The following is a 372-nucleotide window of genomic DNA, read 5'->3' as shown; positions in this document are numbered from 1 at the left end:
GAGTACCAGCGTGAGGGGATCCCCTGGACCTTCCTCGACTTTGGCCTCGACCTGCAGCCCTGCATCGACCTCATCGAGCGGCCGGTGAGCCCAGGCCCCTCCCAGCCCACACAGGGTTAAGCTCCGTCTCTCCCAGCATCTGCGTGACCACGGTCTAGCTCCTCCTCTGCTGGGCCTCAGGATGCCCCATGGGTTCTGTGAGGAAGGTGACAGCACCTGCTTCCTCGATCTTTTGTGACCATAGATGATTAGGGCTCAGAACGTGCCTGTCACAGGGCCTGGCTCGAATCATTCGTTTAATCAGGGCTCTCACTGTAACTGTCGTTCTCACATTTGTTTTTATGTCCAAGTGTGACTTCTTTTTTTTTTTTT

General features: G+C 55.1%; 1 protein-coding gene across 1 annotated transcript in view; it reads left to right on the top strand.

Annotated features, from left to right (window-relative positions):
- The window catches only part of MYH14 (myosin, heavy chain 14, non-muscle), a 145,176-nt gene that overhangs the window by 72,551 nt on the left and 72,253 nt on the right, over positions 1–372 (top strand). The window contains exon 15 of the mRNA XM_011966061.1: positions 4–84. Within this exon, the coding sequence (XP_011821451.1) occupies positions 4–84 (81 nt within the window). The remainder of the gene's footprint in view (positions 1–3; positions 85–372) is intronic.

This window comes from Mandrillus leucophaeus, unplaced genomic scaffold, assembly GCF_000951045.1.
Source record: "Mandrillus leucophaeus isolate KB7577 unplaced genomic scaffold, Mleu.le_1.0 Scaffold74, whole genome shotgun sequence".
Taxonomy (NCBI): domain Eukaryota; kingdom Metazoa; phylum Chordata; class Mammalia; order Primates; family Cercopithecidae; genus Mandrillus; species Mandrillus leucophaeus.
Note: the sequence above shows the minus strand (reverse complement) of the source record. Positions and strands in the feature narration are given on the sequence as shown.